The sequence below is a fragment of the Lynx rufus genome, unplaced genomic scaffold, assembly GCF_022079265.1.
Source record: "Lynx rufus isolate CCGP_SWC_20201006 ecotype Redwood Valley unplaced genomic scaffold, mLynRuf1.p SCAF_2, whole genome shotgun sequence".
Taxonomy (NCBI): Eukaryota; Metazoa; Chordata; class Mammalia; order Carnivora; family Felidae; genus Lynx; species Lynx rufus.
Window position 1 is genome coordinate 34,998,057 of NW_025814834.1, and position 17,373 is coordinate 35,015,429.

Sequence of the window (17,373 nt, forward strand, 5' to 3'; positions counted from 1 at the left end):
ATTAAAAATTAACAGGTGTCGCAGGCATACTTGTGAGTATAGGCAGGATACTAGCACCAGCTTTGGGGTTTCCCCACAATAGGTATGAAAAAAGTTCAGATCAATCTTTGAAGTGAAGCAATCACCCAAGTCATCAGGAGGTCACTTAGTTGGCCTTCTGAAATTAATCCTTTACTTCCTCAGGTTTGTAGAATGAGTTGCTCTCACATACAGTCTGATTGGACATCACTTCCAGGGCTGGGTTCTAATTGCAGTTAGTCTGTTTTCATAATGTCACAGGCTATGCTTTGAGTTTTCTCTTGTAGATTAATCTTTGAGAATATTTTACCCTCTCATATAGCTTTATCTTTTATCAATATTAAAAATGTACTTGGCACAATACTTCCCCCACCTTTGCTAACATACCCACATAACACATAATATACCTGTGACTTCAATAATCACAGCCAACCTAATTGATTAGGGAAACTACTCTCTGTTCTTTATTATCCTTATACTAAGCAAATCTTGCCTGAAGGTAACTAAACTGCTACTCCTTCCTGGAATGTCTCAACCTAGAGTCCTTACCCTATTGCGGCCCAGTGTTTCATAAAAGGCACTCTGCAACATAGGAGCCCATCCCAGACCCATCAGTGATGGTCTGCTGCTTCCTCTCACCACAGGGTCCACCGGAGGTTGGTCTTTAACTTCTGCAAAAATCCTGGCCATACTTTTGCTCACAGGAGCACTGAGAAGACCAAGCTTGATTCCTGTCATACAATTCCTCCTACCTAATAGACCCAGAGCCTTATTAGTAGGGAAGAAGTCAAAAACAAAAAGACTTTATTTATTTATTTATTTATTTATTTATTTATTTATTTAAAGGTCAGAAGCATCATACAGACCAGCACAACCATCTTTTATTTGATGTAGGTAAAATAGGGCAGTTCAGCCCCAGGGGAGAGTAAAAGTCTAGCTGTCTGCTCTGCTCTGATTCCACTGCTCACATTACCCCCTGGCTTTGGGCGAGCCATGGCATAGCTGCACTGAGAAAATTGTATTTACTGTACTATTCGTATTTTACTACATCTTTGGTCATAACACCTAGCTTATATTCCAGTAGTTGGAAAGAGCTTTAACTTTGATTCTGAGAATGTGGGTTTTGTTTTAACTTCATGCTTTTCAGAGTTCATAGGTCTATGGGATAAAGATGCAGGGATTTTCTGGAGCATTTAATATACTAAAGATTTTGAGGGAAAAAAATGTACACTAAGTCAAACATATATGTGATATGGATTAGCATGTAAAATTTAAACAAACATAAGCTGTCACAGAGATTTAACTCCTGTGGGAGGGGGTTCTGGGAGGGGGGAACACACACACACACACACACACATACACACACACCTGGCTCCAATGTACCCTTCCCTCACCAGTGTCCTGCATTCTTCTGGGCCTTAGGAAAAGTTCAAGAATCCAGAGAAATATTCCTGAAGGAACATTCTGCCACTAGAGGGTACTCACACTTTAATTTTAAGAGGGCTTGAGGAAGGCATACTGTTTCCTCAGATTTCAGAATCTGGCTCTACTTTGTTTGCAGATCCAAACTGAGCAGTCCATTTGAACAACCAATTGGACAGGCCCTGGGGTGGGCCTGGAGGATGAGGAAGGGTGCTAACGGAAAGGGTTCTGAATTGGAAATGGGAGATATGTGGCTTGGTGACCTGGCCACCAGCCAGTTCAGGGACCTTGGGCAAGTTTACTTTCCTTTTGCATCTTGGCTTCCTCATGAGGAATTCCTGAGATGAGGGACTGCGGTTACACTGAGGGATATGAATTGTGCTCTGAAGGGTTCTCTCAGGCATAGACACAGGGGTCCGGAGACAGAGGGATGGTGAGAAGTCTCCCCTTTCCTTCAAACAGAGCATCTTATTTTCATTTACTTACTCTATTTCAGATTTTTTTGAGGACAGGGTTGTGGACAGAGAAGTTTGAAAGTGGTGGGTTAAATGATGCCTGGGGTGAAGGTCAGGGAAGGGTTTTCCTGTCTTAACCTTCTGTTTGTACTGGTCACCTCTGCTCCCAACCCACCCATGCTGCTCTCCCTCTTCTTTCCCTTCTGCCTTCACCAAGATTTTGAGTGAGTCTAAGCACATTCCCCTCATTTTCTGAGTGACATTTAGGTGTGCTACTTGAACTGTCCCAAACCTGAAGCTGTGAGGCTGCAGTGCTAGGCAAAACCAGGAAGGGTCCCTCCTCTTGCAAATGGGTGGGGTGAGGTCAGGGAAGGGCATGCTTGCTGGTCTGCAGCACAGTCTAAGTTTGGCTGATGATGGTTAGAAGCCAGGAAGGCGGGACTCCTAGATGGCAGTGATACACCCAAGGTAGGTCCCCTGCCCTGCTTACCAGTGATGCCCACAAGCACACAATGGCCAGTAAGTCTTGACTCAAACTTTCAGTTCTAACTCCTTGCTGTCTAAGTTAAGAAAGTCATTACTACCACTGCATCCCAAACTCAAGTTCCTGGCCCACCCATTCATTCATTTTTTTCCCACTCTTCATTTGTCAGTCATTGAATTGAGCACTTATATGCATGTACTTACATGCTAGGAGGTCTGGGGGATGAGGAGAGGAGTGAAATAAGGTTCCTTGTAAAAGAAGGCAAAGTCCTGCATGCTTTCTTACTACTTTGTGAGTACCACCTTGCCTGATGTAGTAGTATTGGCAGGTAGTGGGCCCTGAAGGATGTTGTAAGTGACTAGAGGTGTTTACCTGGGCAGGTCTTTGTCTCATTTTACCTCTTGCCATTGTCCATATGAAACAAGTAGCATTTGAGTGCCTGATGATATTTCTCCCACTTTCCCCGGCAAGCATCCTCCCTCCTAGGAATTGACTGTTCAACCGATGGATGGCACTAGTTCTCTCACTGTCTTCCCATCAAAATTACACTGCAAATTTATTGTCTTTTGGTCACATAACATTTTATAAGCAAGAATCCTGCATGTGACTAGAAGGTCTTGAATAATATCATCTGAATACCTCATATTCTGCAAAGCTTTTGATGGCAAGGTTTTATGGATGGGATATTATATCACATCAGAAAAATGATGAAGAGCTAGAAATAGGCCAGACAAGACAAATGTATGAGGAGGTTTCAGACTACTTGGTAAGTGTAAGTTTAGTGCAGGGATTGGTTCACTAATGCTTTACTAAGAACATCAGGAACTCACCATCACTTGTTTTAAATACCATACTGAGCTCAGAAATCCTAGCAGGAGAGAGGAGAATTGGGTGAACACGTCCTTGAGATTTCATTGCAGGTCCTGAAAAGTAAATAAATAAATATATATGTATTAGACAGATTTAGGAAAGAGAATATGCCTTTTTTTTGGTACTGAAAGTTTCTCATAAAAATATTCAGATACCATTTTTTAATTGGTAATAAATGTGTATAAATATGAAAGCAATGGCCATATTTCCTGCAAAGTAAATTTATAGGGATGTTCTCCCAGTACATGTATTTACTTATTTATACATTCATTATATGTTTATAAAACCAGAAAATAAAATGGATGGGAGGTTCTTAGAAAGCTTTTGCACATTGACACCAGGAGACATATATAAGAATATTCATCATAAGAAACATATAACATATATGAATATTCACCATAAGAAACATATAATCTACTAAAACTGAAGCAGGAAGAAATAGAAAATTTGAACACACTGATTACCAGCAATGAAATTGAATCAGTAATAAAAAAACTCCCAATAAACAGAAGTCTAGGGCCAGATGGCCTTATGGGTGAATTCTACCAAAAATTTTTTTAAGTTAGTTTTTTTTCTTTTTAAAGAAAGAGAGAGAGAGAGAGAGAGAAAATGCATGAGCAGGGGAGAGGGACAGAGGGAGAGAATTTTAAGCAGGTTTCGTGCTCAGCACAGAGCCTGATGCAGGGCTTGATCCTATCATTCTGGGATCATGACTTGAGCTGAAATCAAGAGTCAGATGCTCAACTGACTGAACCACCCAGGCATCCCTACCAAACATTTAATACCTATTCTTCTCAAACTATTCTAAAAAATAGAAGAAGAAGGAAAACTTCCAAATTCGTTCTGTGAGGCCAGTATCACCCTGATAGCAAACCAGATAAAGACACTACTGAGAAAAAGAACTACAGGCCAACATCACTGATGAACATAGATGCAATAATCCTCAACAACATACTAGCAAACTGAATCCAATAGTACATTAAAAAAAAATTCACCACAATCAAGTGGGATTTATTCCTGGGATGCAGGGTGATTCAATATTTGCAAATCAATAAACCTGATACATCACATCAATAAGAGAAAAAATAAAAAACATAGGATCATTTCAATAGATGCAGAAAAAACATTTGACAAAGTACAACATCCATTCATAATAAAAACTCTTGACAAAGTAGGGTTGGAGGGAACATACCACAATATAATAAAGGCTTTATATGAAAAACCCACAGCTAATATCATACTCAATGGAGAAAAACTGAAAACTTTTCCCTAAGGTCAGGAATAAGACAGGGATGTCCACTTTTACTTCTTTTATTTAACATAGTACTGAAAGTCATAACCATAGCAATTAGACAACAAAAAGAAATAAAATGCATCAAAATTAGTAAGGAAGAAGTAAAGCTTTCATTATTTGCAGATGATGTTATACTATATACAGGAAATCATAAAAACTAATCCCCACCCCCAAATCATAGAATGGATAAATGAATTCAGTAAAGATGTAGTATATAAAATCAATGTACAGAAATCTGTTGCATTCCTATGTACTAATAATCAAGCAGCAGAAAGTGAAATTAAGAAAATCCCATTTACAATTGCATCAAAAACAATAAAATATCTAGGAATAAACTTAACCAAAGAGATGAAAGACCTGTACTTTGAAAACTATAAAATTTTAATGAAAGAAATTCAAGATAACATAGAAAAATGGAAAGATATTCCATGTTCATGGGTTGGAAGAACAAATATTGCTAAAATCTCTACATTACCCAAAGCAATCTACAGATTGAATGCAATCTCCATCAAAAGTGTTAGTATCTCAAATAAAGAACTTATACAACTCAATAGACAAAAACCAAAATACCAACACCATTTTTCACAGAACTGGAACAAACAATCCTAAAATTTGTATGGAACCACCAAAGACCCAAAAATAGCCAAAACAATTTTCATGAAGAAAAGCAAATCTGGAGGTATCACAATTCTAGACTCCAAGTTATATTACAAAACTGTAATAATCAAAACAATATGGTACTGGCATAAAAATAGACATATAGGTCAATGGAACAGAATAGAAAACCAGAAATAAACCCACAAGTGTTTAGTCAATTAATCTTCAACAAAGGAGGAAAGAATATCCAATGGGAAAAAGACAGTTTCTTCAGCAAACGGTGTTGGAAAAACTGGACAGCTACATGCAAAAGAATGAAATTGGACCACTTTCTTATACCATACATAAAACCAAACTCAATATGGATTAAAGACCTAAATGTGAGACCTGAAACCATAAAATCCTTGAAGAGGGCACAGGCAGTAATGTCTCTGACATTGACTGTAGCAACATTTTTCTAGATGTCTCATGAGGCAAGGGAAATAAAAGCCAAAATAAGCTATTGGGACTACATCAAAATAAAGTCTTCTTCACAGCAAAAGAAACAGTCAAGAAAACTAAAAGGCAACCTACTGAATGGGAGAAGATATTTGCAAATGACATATCCGATAAATTGTTACTATCCAAAATAAAGAACTTATGCAACTGTATAGCCAAAAACCAAATAATCCAATTAAAAGTGGGCAGAAGACATGAACAGACATTTCTCCAAATAAGACACATAGATTGCCAACAGACACACAAAAAGATGTTCAGCATAACTCATCATCAAGGAAATGTAAATTAAAACTACAGCGAGATACCACCTCACACATGTCAGAATGGCTAAAATTAACAACACAAGAAATAGCAAGTATTGGTGAGGCTGTGTAGAAAAAGGAACCCTTGTGCACTGCTGATGGGAATGAAAACTGGTGCAGCCACTGTAGAAAACAGTATGCAGCATCCTCAAAAAGTTAAAAATAGAATTTTCCTATGATCCAGGAATCACACCACTGGAAATTTACCTCCCAAATACACTAATTCAAAGGGATACATGCACCCCTATGTTTATTGCAGCATTATCTACAATAGCCAAATTACAGAAACAGCCCAAGTGTCCACCGATTGATGAATGGATAAAGAAGACGTGACACACAGACACACACACAGAGACGCGCACACGTGCGCACGCACTCTCTCTCTCTCTCTCTCTCTCTCTCTCTCTGGAATGTTTCTCTCTCTGGAATGTTACTCAGCTATCAAAAAGAATGAAATCTTGCCATTTTCAATGACATGGAGGTAGCTAGACAGCATTATACTAAGCGAAATAAGTTTGTCAGAGAAAGACAAATACCATAAGATTTCATTCATATGTGGAATTTAAGAAAAAAAACAACAAATGAGCAAAGGAAAAAAAGAGAGAGACAAACCAAGAAACAGACTCTTAACTATAGAGAACAAACTGATGGTTACCAGAGGGGAGGTGGCTGGGGGGGGGGAGGTGAAATAAGTGAAAGGGATTAAAGAGTACACTTCTCATGATGAGCACTATTCAGTGCTCTATACATTATTCAATGTATAGAATTGCTGAATCACTATATTGTACACCTGAAACTAATATAACACTGTATATTGACCATACTAGAATTAAGATAAAAAACTTAATAATAAAAAAAGAATATTAATAATAGGCAAAACTTGGAAATCGCTCCATGTCCTTCAATAGTAGAATGGAGGAGCAAATTGTATGTAGTTACACAATGGAGTCTAGCAGTTACCTGCAACACTATGAGTGTATCTCAGGTCAAGAATGTTGAACAAACAAAGCAAATTGAAGAATAACACTATGTCACTCTATGTGAAGTTCAAAAATATGCTAAGGTAAATGACATACTGCTTAAAGGCTCAAATATATGTGGTAAAATTGTAAATACAAGAAAGTGACTGACCACTACCACATTCAGACTAATGAGTGCTTCTGAGAGGAAGGGAAGGGAAGGGGATGTGGTTTGGGAGGGCTCCCGGGCCTTCAAAGTTCTTGGTAAAGTGCTCATTCTTAAACTGGGTATAGCTGGTAACTGGGTGTGCACTGTTAATGTACCCATGCATATTTTACAGACTTCCATTATATCTACTCACTATTTAACAAAAACAAAATAAAAAAGGACAAGATAAATTAAATGATAAAAAAGAAAAAAACCCTCAGGGTGCCTGGGTGGCTCAGTCAATTGAGTCTGACTCTTGATTTCACCTGGGGTCATGATCCCAGGGTCATGGGATGGAGCCCCACATTGGGCTCCACACTAAGCATGGAGCCTGCTTAAGATTCTCCCTCTCTTCCTCTGCCCCTCTCCCTGGCTCAGGCACTCTCTCTCTCTCTCTCTCTCAAAACAAAAACAAAAACAAAAAACCCAAAATACCCTCTAATATTTTTTCCCCATACCTCAGGGGGTCATGCTGCATACTCCCAGGGTACAAAATTATATAATTAGATAATCATATCATATGATATGGTATATTATATATGTTTTATAATATACTATTATATTATTTTTATTATAAAGGTTGAGGCTTTTATCCTTAAAAAGTAGTTTTTATAGACTGAGAGCAAAGTAGGGGACAGGAGGACCAGCTTGGCGGTGAGAGGAAAAATGCTGTAATCACTCACCCAGTGAAGTGTTGCCCAAGATGAGAGGGGCCTCAGGATGTTTTGCTTTCAGCTCCAGGAGATCCTTGAGGGTGCCAGGGGAGATCCAGGTAACCCTCTCTCCACGGAAGGTCAGGGTTTGTTTTTCTGGGTTCTTTGCCATTCTCTAGGTGCAAATGAAAATGTGGATGTACATGCGCACACCTGCCATCCTGGCTTATGTGAGATCCAAGTGGAGGTATATTCCTCCAGAGAGATTTCAGGACTCCTGAAGTCCACTTGACTAAGAAGATACTCACTACACACACTGACTAATGCCTGAACTTCCATAAATAGATATTTACTCCTTTAACTTAAGAATTTTGATATATAGCTCTTTGTAGGCAGGTGACAATATAAGCTGGCACCTGTCAATGACAATTCAGTATAGATTAATTGAACATAATTTAGTATCATGGCCTTAAAAATCATAATTATACTAATGCTCCTAAATTAGTATTTTCAGCCCAGACTCTTGCTCTGAAATCCAAACTCATATATCTGAATGAGAACTTGATGTCTCCTCTCAGATGTCTAATAGGCATCTCAGATTTAACATATCCCAAAATGAGCTCCTCATATCCCCTTCTTTTTGAAGCTCCCAAAAAGGAACCCCCACCAAAAAAATGCCCTATTCTTCCTGAGCTGTTCCCCTTCTCTGTAAATGGCCACTCACCTTTCCAGCTGCCCAAAGTGTCAGAGTCAGTCTCTCCCCAGAGACAGTCTGTCTCTCTCCCACACACCATATCACAGTCAGCAGCAAATCTCATTGGCTCTCCTTCAAGCTATATCCAGAATTGACTCTCTTCTCACCACCTACATGCAGGCCTCCATCTCTCAGGATAGCATTAGCACTTTGACTAAGCTCGAGTTGTCAGCCCAGAGCCTGGCACGGGGCTCGATATCTCATGACCCTGGGACCATGACCTGAGCCTAAATCAAGAGTCTGATGCTTAACTGACTGAACTGCCCACAGGCCCTGAGGTTTTTTGTTTTTTGTTTTTTATCATTTATCTTGTCCTTTTTTATTTTGTTTTTCTGAGGGGCACTTTGATTTTGGCTCAGGTTGTGATCTCACAGTTGTGGGATGGGGCCCTCCATTGGGCTCTGTGCGGAGCGTGGAGTTGGCTTGGGATTCTCTTTTTCTCCCTCCATCCCTCCCTCACTTACTGCTCCTTCCTGTGCTTCTCAGCAGGCTATTCCCATCCCAGCAGCCAGAACGATCCCAGATCCCATTACAACATTAATAGGAACTTGCCCCTCCCCTGTCCAACCTCCCTAATCATTTCTCATTTCTCATAGGGTAAAAGCCAAGTAGCCTAAGTCCTCATGGTCTGCTTCCCAGTGCCTTTCTGATCTCATTCACTGTGCTTCAGCCAGGCTGGACCCTGCTCTCTCCCTTGACTGTAGCAGGTGTTCTCCTAAACTTGGCACCTTTCACTTGGTGTCTGCACTGCCCAGACTGCTTTTCCCCCACATGTCACTGAGGCTGCTCCCTCACTTCCATTAGAACTTTTTTCAAAGTTTTGAAACTTTTTCAGAGAAATCTTCTCTGGCCCGTATCCAATCCCTCTTTTCTGCTTTATCTTTTTCCTTCTTAACCCTTCTCACTGGCTAACACACTGTATCTCTTTCTATTATCTTGCTTATTATCTGCCTCTCCTACCAGATTACAACTGCTTGAAGGTAGGTTTTTGTGTTAGTTTTATTCCTTGCTGTCTGTCGATTCAGTACCTAGAACAGTACCTGGCATGTTGCTGGATGATTGAAGTTTGTTGAATGAATGAATGAATGGACACCTCTTTCAGAACCCCTTCAGAAATAAGTATTTTATAGAATGGGACCACTGGATGCCAGAGAGGAAAGAGAGATGCTGATAGAAGGAAAGGTAAGGCACAGGGAGGGCTGGAAGTGCTCCTTGGATTCAATGTACTGGAGTGGCTGGAAGACCAAGTTAGAAGCTGAGCAAAGCTGGATGGCTTGGAAGAGTCAACAAGGACATTGCAGATGACAACGATGACAATAATGATGGAATCATTAAAAAAAAAAAAGAGACTTTGCTGAGGCTTCAGTAAGCGTGTCAAGGGCATTAGCTAGGGAGGGTTGATGAGCTAGGTGAGGACAGGCTTCTTGATGTGATCAAATATTTCCACAGTTTGACAACTTCATAGAAAGGAAAGGGTGGTTTCATAAAACTGAGTTTATAACCAGTGACATTTATACAAACACATAAAGCACTCAACTCATCTTACCAAGAGTTCTGGGGGAAATATGAGCTCCTGGGTAGGGTCCAAGGGCTGGAACTCCTCTTCCACAAATAAGTCTGTGCAAATCTGTATAAAGGGCAGAAGATGGCCTTGTCAGCACAGCTAAACTGGAAACTGTTGTAATTCTTTACAATAATTAGGCAAAATGAACATAGTAATAACTTTCGTACTCTCCTAATGCAGGAGTAATGGGAAATAGTTCAAACCAAATAAAAGTGTTTTTTTTTAAAGATTTTTATTTTTAGGGGCACCTGGGTGGCTCAGTTGGTTGAGCATCGGACTTCAGCTCAGGTCATGATCTCGTGGTTTGTGGGTTCAAGCCCTGCGTTGGACTCTGTTGACAGCTTGGAGCCTGGAGCCTGTTTCAGATTCTGTGTCTCCATCTCTCTCTCTGCCCCTCCCCTGCTCATGTTCTGTCTCTCTCTCACTCTCAAAAATAAACATTTAAAAAAAAGATTTTTATTTTTAAATAATCTCTACACTCAATGTGGAGTTTGAACTCACAACCCTGAGATCAAGAGTTGCATGCTATACCAACTGAGCCGGCCAGGTGCCCCAAACCAAATAAATGTTTTATTTATTTATTTATTTATTTATTTTTTTTAATTTTTTTTTCAACGTTTATTTATTTTTGGGACAGAGAGAGACAGAGCATGAACGGGGGAGGGGCAGAGAGAGAGGGAGACACAGAATCAGAAACAGGCTCTGAGCCATCAGCCCAGAGCCTGACGCGGGGCTCGAACCCACGGAGCGCGAGACCGCGACCTGGCTGAAGTCGGACGCCCAACCGACTGCGCCACCCAGGCGCCCCCAAATAAATGTTTTAAATAAAATCTTACTGTAAGAGAAATACTCTACCACTGATATGATACTAAGGCAAAGAGTATTCTCTGAAGTAGTTTAAAGAGTACCCTGTGAAACACCAAGGCAATCTATAAGAAACTATCAGAGGTTAATAAGTTTGGGACCTCATCTCCACTGTGCCCCAGCCATTGTTCTGTCACCTGTCAAGTCAGGATTCAAAATGCTAAAGGTTCTGAGAAGTCCTGAAGTTTAAATAAAAACGACTCTAGACATACATGCCTAGGCATAAACACTGCCCCCACTAATTTTAATAATAATAGGTAACATTTACAGGGTGTTACATTCCAAGTGCTTTTATGTATTTTAATAATTTGTTTAGTCCTTGCAACAATTTTAGAAATAAAGTAAACTATCATTTCCATTTTTCCCAATAAGGATACCTAAAGCACAGTGAAAAGTTACCCAAACTCTAATGTTGTCTGGAAGAGATCTGCTTTAGCTTTGGAAACACTTATTCCTAGAAAACATTCCTGAAGAGGGGGCAATAATGTGATACATCTCTAAAACCTAGAAATAAGATAGTGTGTGAGAATGAAAACGTAAAACAAACATAATGAATCAGATCTGAGGAATTAAAGTTTCTCTAACCAGGTGTTAGGCCAGGACTTAGTAATGGAAGATATTAACATAGATTTAAGAGAAGGGAGAGTCATGGGACAGACATCTGCCATCCAGCTGGTCTACCCTGGTGGAAGAGAGGGGTATTCTGTGATATTACCCTTAAGATTATCCAATTGCTCTGCATCCATGCTCACCAAGCAACCTCATTATAATGTGCTCTCTGTGTGTGTTTTCCCAAAAGGAAAAAACATGCGGCTCAGTGACCATAAGATCCATTTTAGGACTGCGTTTCTGTAAATGTATATTAGGGCACACTCCAGTTTAAATATCATGTTCTTCGAGTTTGGTTAAAGTAAATCAGGTGGTCCCCAGAGCCCAATCATTGCCCAGATTGACTTCCTGGGCCACAAAATCGAGAATCAGACTTTAAAATGTATTGACCCCTCTGAGGTGCACTGGTCCTCTGTGAAGTGGTTGTGGGGGGTACAGCCGGCCTTCTTTGGCAAAAAACCCTCTATTCCATTGCACACCTTCTTCAGACCAAAATGAGGTGGCAGTGGGAAGTCAAGAATGGGAACGAGGTAGGTGTGCAGGATAGAAATAGGTACAGCAGGGGGATGATGGGCTCACTTTCATCTAAGGATAACTCTGTTCTCTCATATTTCCTTGTCTACAGGGAGCAGACTCTATTTTATCCTTATTCTAACTTCTGTAAGTAATTCCTGTAAGAACTTAGCAGGGCCTTCTGAAAACTAGTATCTCTCAGAGAGCAAAGCCAGAGACTGCAGTGTTTCAGGCTGGACTTCCCAGCTGTGCTAATCATGAACTCACCATGTGACTTTGAACAGGCTCTCCTGCTGAGATTGCAGTGCCCTCTCTCTACAAAGGGGGACACAGTGATAGAGGACAGCTCTGCCTGAGTCGGGTCAGTCACAAAAACCCTTTTCCACCCAAGGATGGGACTCATCATAGTTGGGGCAGGTCTGTTTGCTCTTGTCTGAGTAGGTTTATGTTTTATTGTTTGATTCTTTCAGAGACTGAAGGGCAAAATCAGAGCCTGATTTTCAATCACCTCATTACTGGGTTCCCAAATGAAAAGTGATTGCTTAGTGCATGTGCTTTGGAGATTTGAAAGTGATGCAGAGAATGACCATCAAAACTCACAAGCACAGTAACACTAGGCCAATATTTAGCAACACTCCCAGAGAGGACACAACAGACAGAGACTCACGTCACTTTCCCTGCTGAGTGAGGAAGAATCATTTCCTCCCAGATCCAAGCAGCATTTTCTTGTTCTTTTCTTTTGACAGCCAGTTGACTCCTAGGACAGTGAAATGCCTTGAGATGAAAAACTTATTATTATTATTATTATTATTATTATTATTAATTTATTTATTTAATTTGAGGCACGGGGAGGGGCAGAGGGAGGGAGAGAGAGGATCTTAAGCAGGCGCTATGTTCAGTGCGGAGCCTAACTTGGCACTTGATACCACAACCCTGGGATCATGACCTGAGCTGAAATCAAGAATCAGATGTTCAACTGACTAAGCCACCCAGGCGCCCCCATTTATATGTTTATTTATTCATTTATGTTGTGAATCTTTTGCTGTATCATTATACAGCAAAGTGTTATACACTTAGATTTTTTCCTACATTGTATAACTGTAAATAACATAATGAACATTTCTGTTCATTACATGGACAACTATGTATACATCTCTGAATTTTTTTTATAGGTGAATTCCTAGTAGTAGAATTAATTGATATGATGCCTTTTAGGGCAATGATGATTTATCCATTCTCTAGTATATATACGATTCAACAATACTGAGTGTTATCATTTATATAAGGACCTTTAAAACAAAAGAAAAAGAAAAGAAAAAAATATGAAAAAAAAAACTATTTTGGAATTAGGTCTTCCATACCTTTGGGATCTGCATGGGACTGCCTGGGAATGAATGGACAATTGCTGACTTTACTTTAAAGCAGGTTTCCATTTACTGGTTCCTTCATTTCCCATTTCCTCCAAACTTACCTCTTGTGTCTTCTACCTTAAATAATTTTTCCTCAGTATCTAGGAAAATACTTTCTTCCAGATATCCCAGTTCTCTCCCCCAAATGCCTCAGGCTGCCACCATCTTCCTAACTCTGTCTAAGAAGCAAAACCAGCTGGGCCCAGTGACCAGAGCTTCCTCTCTTAGTTAGAGCTCTGAGAGTGTCCACGATGGACCATGAATCAATGACAACAGAAATAGTCAGTCTTCTCTTGGCCTGATAGAGAGGAGTCTTGGGTATTCCCACTGGGGCCCAGTTTCTTTTACCCATTAAACACCCTGTAGCCAGTTGGCTACAGGGTGGGTGTCCAACCACATTTTTGCCTTTATCCCCAGAGTCTATGCCTGGGAAAGTGAATAACATCCATACTCCAGAGGGAGAGCAGTTTCCTTTAACTTCCTTTATTCATATTTCACAAGTGTTTCACTTACACCAGCAGTTTGATGGGTTTGTAAGCATTCATTTATTTCTCAGCTCTTCAGCTTTGGCTCCCCCATGTGGCATTATAAGTCTGGGACATGTTTACTAACTTGGATGTAAATTAAAAAAATAAATTAAATTAAAGAAATAAAAAAGTCTGGGACATGCACATACCGGGGACCTGCCTGGCTCTGGGAAGAGGGACAAACTTGCTGGTCCACTTCTAGGCCTACCCCTACTATTTGTGGATCTAGTGCAAGAGTATAAATGGACACTCTGGCCTTGGCCTACTGCCCTCCTCTTCCCACCCTTCTGTACTGAGGGGACTCAAACACCTGTGTGAGCATCCTGGCCTGAATGCCCCAGCTCTGTCCACACCCTCCAGAAACAACCAGTTGTTGGCTACCCTTTGACCTAGGGGTGTATGTGCTGGCTGTTATGATCTGCTCTAGGAAGATGGGTTCAGGAAGAGACTGGTGTCAGGCCAAGGAATGGGGTCGAGACCATATCTGGAGCATGGTCTAGAAAAGGGTGAAGGGTCCAACTGAACAAGTCACCTTGGCTCCATTGCTTCCTGAGAATGGCTGGAGGAGGACCAGCAAGGGGCCCTCCCAAATGTGGAATCCCTCGTGCTTGGGTATAAGGACAGTACTGCCCAATTCCATCCTGCCTCAACAGCATCCTCAATAACAGTAGCAACTAAGTGCCCCCCATGACTTTGCTACATGCTTTGACCATGATTTGTTATTTGATCTTGATACTCAGTGAAGTATCTTTTGTAAAGGAAACTTCCTGTGCTCTTGTACTTGAGGTGAATTTTGGATTCTACTCTACATATTTGGCTTCTTTACTTGCTCACACTTTCCTAGCCAATCTGGACTCTTGGAACTAACCTTGTCTCCCCAAAGCAAATTTCACACCTTTGCTTGTCTCTTTGGGTTTGCTGGAGCCCTCCTACATGTCCTGCCTGATGCCTTGTTTAACTATTCGTGGAAGATATCTGGATGCCTGGTTAGATCACCTGACCTCCCTCTGTGGTGGGTTGTGGAACATCAAATGTGGTATAACTTTCACCCTGTCCTTAACAAATAGCTAAAATTCTTGTGAGTCAGTTGGAACAAACTCACTTGGTCTCCCTTATAGTCTGTTTAGATGATCTAAACAACTCAACCCCTGTATTCCCAGTCTTGACCAGCTCTCCCTGTCATTCTTGCTCTGTAGGATGTCACCTACTCACCACACAGAAGGTCCTTCCACTTGCGAGAATTGGCCGATACCCAGTACAGCGGCATAGATTACCTAATCAGAGAAGAAGCATGCTTATCAGCAGGCTTTATTTTAACTGGTTTCATTTGAAAGTTAAAACTGACTTAGGGGTTTTTTTTTTAGAGTGTTTAAATATCTGCCAGACTATTCAATCCTTTTTCTCTTCTTAGAATATGAACCTTCCCACTACTTCAATTCTAGTTTTATTCTCTGTCCTAAGGATGATCGTCTGTCTGGTGAGCTCACTTGCATCCATCTATTAGTTTATTCATTCATTCAACATGTATCTGCGTAAGATACAGGGGATCCTAAAACAAGAAAATATAGGCCATTTCTAATGTACTATATGATTTTCTATAACGGGACAAAAAGAGTAAAGGAAGAGTAAAGGAAGCAACTGCCAGCAAATGGCAGATTAGGGAGTATGTCTGTGCTCCCCCTTCAGGTATCAATCTAAGAATCTATACATTTAACAGGTGACTTGTTTAGGGAATTGTTGACACCTGAAAATGATGCTTATTGATCAATATGTACTTTTTTAAAATTTTTTTTTTTTCAACGTTTATTTATTTTTGGGACAGAGAGAGACATAGCATGAACGGGGGAGGGGCAGAGAGAGAGGGAGACACAGAATCGGAAACAGGCTCCAGGCTCCGAGCCATCAGCCCAGAGCCCGACGCGGGGCTCGAACTCACGGACCGCGAGATCGTGACCTGGCTGAAGTCGGACGCTTAACCGACTGCGCCACCCAGGCGCCCCATCAATATGTACTTTTCTTTAGTAACTTAAATGCATTGCAAATTCTAAAGCATCCTTTCAATATGTGAAGGGCTCTATTATGGGTTGAAATGTGTCCCCCAAAAAAGATATGTTGAGGTTCTAACATCTGGAACATGTGAATGTGACCTTATTTGGAAATAGGACCTCTGCAGATATACTCAAGTTAAATTGAGGTCATACTGGATTAGGATGCGCTCTAACCCATCAAAATAGGTAAAGATGAAGTCAAGCTTTCACTTTTTGCAGATGACATTACATTACACATGGAAAACCCAATAGACTCCACCAAAAGTCTGCTAGAACTGATACATGAATTCAGCAAAGTCGCAGGATACAAAATTAATGTACAGAAATCGGTTGCATTCTTATACACTAATAATGAAGCAACAGAAAGGCAAATAAAGAAACTGATCCCATTCACAATTGCACCAAGAAGCATAAAATACCTAGGGATAAACCTAACCAAAGATGTAAAAGACCTGTATGCTGAAAACTATAGAAAGCTTATGAAGGAAATTGAAGAAGATACAAAGAAACAGAAAAATATTCTGTACTCATGGATTGGAAGAATAAATATTGTTAAAATGTCAATACTACCCAAAGCAATCTACACATTCATGCAATCCCAATCAAAATTGCACCAGCATTCTTCTTGAAGCTAGAACAAGCACTCCTAAAATTTGTATGGAACCACAAAAGACCCCAAATAGCCAAAGTAATATTGAAGAAGACCAAAGCAGGAGGCATCACAATCCCAGACTTTAGTCTCTACTACAAAGCTGTAATCATCAAGACAGCATGGTATTGGCACAAAAACAGACACATAGACCAATGGAATGGAATAGAGACTCCAGAATTGGACCCACAAAAGTATGGCCAACTAATCTTTGACAAAGCAGGAAAGAATATTCAATGGAAAAAAGACAGTCTCTTCAACAAATAGTGCTGGGAGAACTAGACAGCCACATGCAGAAGAATGAGACTAGACCACTTTCTTGCACCATTCACAAAAATAAACTCAAAATGGATGAAGGATCTGAATGTGAGACAGGAAACCATCAAAACCCTAGAGGAGAAAGCAGGAAAAAACCTCTCTGACCTCAGCTGCAGAAATTTCTTACTTGACACATCTCCAAAGGCAAGGGATTTAAAAGCAAAAATGAACTATTGGGACTGCATCAAGATAAAAAAACTTCTGCATTGTAAAGGAAACAATCAACAAAACTAAAAGGCAACCAATAGAATGGGAAAAGATATTTGCAAATGACATATCGGAGGGGAGCCTGGGTGGCGCAGTCGGTTAAGTGTCCGACTTCAGCCAGGTCACGATCTCGCGGTCCGTGAGTTCAAGC

At 40.4% G+C, this 17,373-nt stretch overlaps 1 protein-coding gene across 1 annotated transcript in view; it reads right to left on the bottom strand.

Annotated features, from left to right (window-relative positions):
- The window catches only part of LOC124514163 (aldehyde oxidase 2), a 103,387-nt gene that overhangs the window by 77,697 nt on the left and 8,317 nt on the right, over positions 1–17,373 (bottom strand). The window contains exons 6-10 of the mRNA XM_047082237.1: positions 15,213–15,274; positions 12,732–12,821; positions 10,061–10,141; positions 7,791–7,935; positions 3,210–3,302 (exon numbers count right to left, since the gene is read on the bottom strand). Of these exons, the coding sequence (XP_046938193.1) occupies positions 3,210–3,302; positions 7,791–7,935; positions 10,061–10,141; positions 12,732–12,821; positions 15,213–15,274 (471 nt within the window). The remainder of the gene's footprint in view (positions 1–3,209; positions 3,303–7,790; positions 7,936–10,060; positions 10,142–12,731; positions 12,822–15,212; positions 15,275–17,373) is intronic.